Source organism: Podarcis raffonei, chromosome 13 (assembly GCF_027172205.1).
Source record: "Podarcis raffonei isolate rPodRaf1 chromosome 13, rPodRaf1.pri, whole genome shotgun sequence".
Taxonomy (NCBI): Eukaryota; Metazoa; Chordata; class Lepidosauria; order Squamata; family Lacertidae; genus Podarcis; species Podarcis raffonei.
Window position 1 is genome coordinate 46,673,370 of NC_070614.1, and position 1,142 is coordinate 46,674,511.

The 1,142-nt window shown below is 43.3% G+C and overlaps 1 protein-coding gene across 1 annotated transcript; it reads right to left on the reverse strand.

The window, feature by feature from the left end:
* Nucleotides 1–212: 212 nt before the first annotated feature.
* LOC128399117 (olfactory receptor 6X1-like) lies at nucleotides 213–1,142 on the reverse strand. Its single transcript, XM_053360378.1, has one exon. It carries the CDS (start codon nucleotides 1,140–1,142, stop codon nucleotides 213–215), a length of 930 nt encoding a protein of 309 aa, XP_053216353.1.

Genomic DNA, 1,142 nt, shown 5'->3' on the forward strand with positions numbered 1-1,142 from the left:
GCTGGTTCCCTCACTGTGAGAAGTGAAGCTACTGGAAACCAGGTAGAGGGCCTTCTCAGCAGTGGCACCCACTCTGTGGAACGCTCTCCCTCCAGATGTCAAGGAGATAAGTAACTAAATAACCCTTGGTATTTTCAAGGCATAGGAGGACGTCCACACGTTATGGTCTATTTTTTATTAATCATTGAATTCAAAACACAATGCTGGAAGAGCTAAAAAAGAACCCTCCTTTTCGCATTTTTCCGCAGGGCTGCTTTGAAATCTTTGTTTCGGATTGTGTAAATGAAAGGGTTTAACAAGGGAATGAAACTAGTGTGCACAATAGATACTGCTTTGTTGACTTGTGTGTTACCATGGGTTGAAGGCCTTAAGTACATGACCATGAGCACCAGGTAGAACATGGTGATGACTATAAGATGGGAGGCACAAGTGACAAATGCTTTTGATCGTCCAGTGGCTGAAGGGATTTGAATAATAGTGGCTATAATGCATGTATAAGAGATCAGTGAAAGGCCAAAGGAACCCCACATGATGGCTGCACCATATATGAGACCTATCAGCTCCATTAAACTGGTGTCGGCACAGGCCAGTTTCAGAACTGGTCCAACATCACAAAAGAAGTGGTCTATGACATTGTTTCCACAGAACGGGAAAGTCCACACTACTACAGACTGAGAAAAGATGATCACAAACCCTACAACCCAACTCATCCGGGTCAAGTTCAGGCAGAGTCTGTTGGTCATGATGGTTTTATAGAGCAAAGGTTTGCGAATGGCAATGTAACGATCAAAAGACATGACTGTGAGAGTGATGAATTCAACAGCGCTAGCTGCAAAAACCACGAATCCTTGTGCCATGCAGCATGCAAAGCAGATTGTGGTTTTGCCTGAGAAGGCATTGACCAACATCTTTGGTACTACTGTTGTTGTGGTGCAGATCTCGGCCATGGAGAAGTTGACGAGAAAGAAGTACATTGGAGTATGCAGCATGGGTTCCATGCAAACAATCACAATTATTAAGCTATTTCCTGTTAGTGCGAGAAGATACATCACTAGAAGTATGGTAAACAATGGCATCTTTAGTCCATGAAGTTCAGGAAATCCCCGGAGAATAAACTCAGTGACAAATGTGACATTGACCAT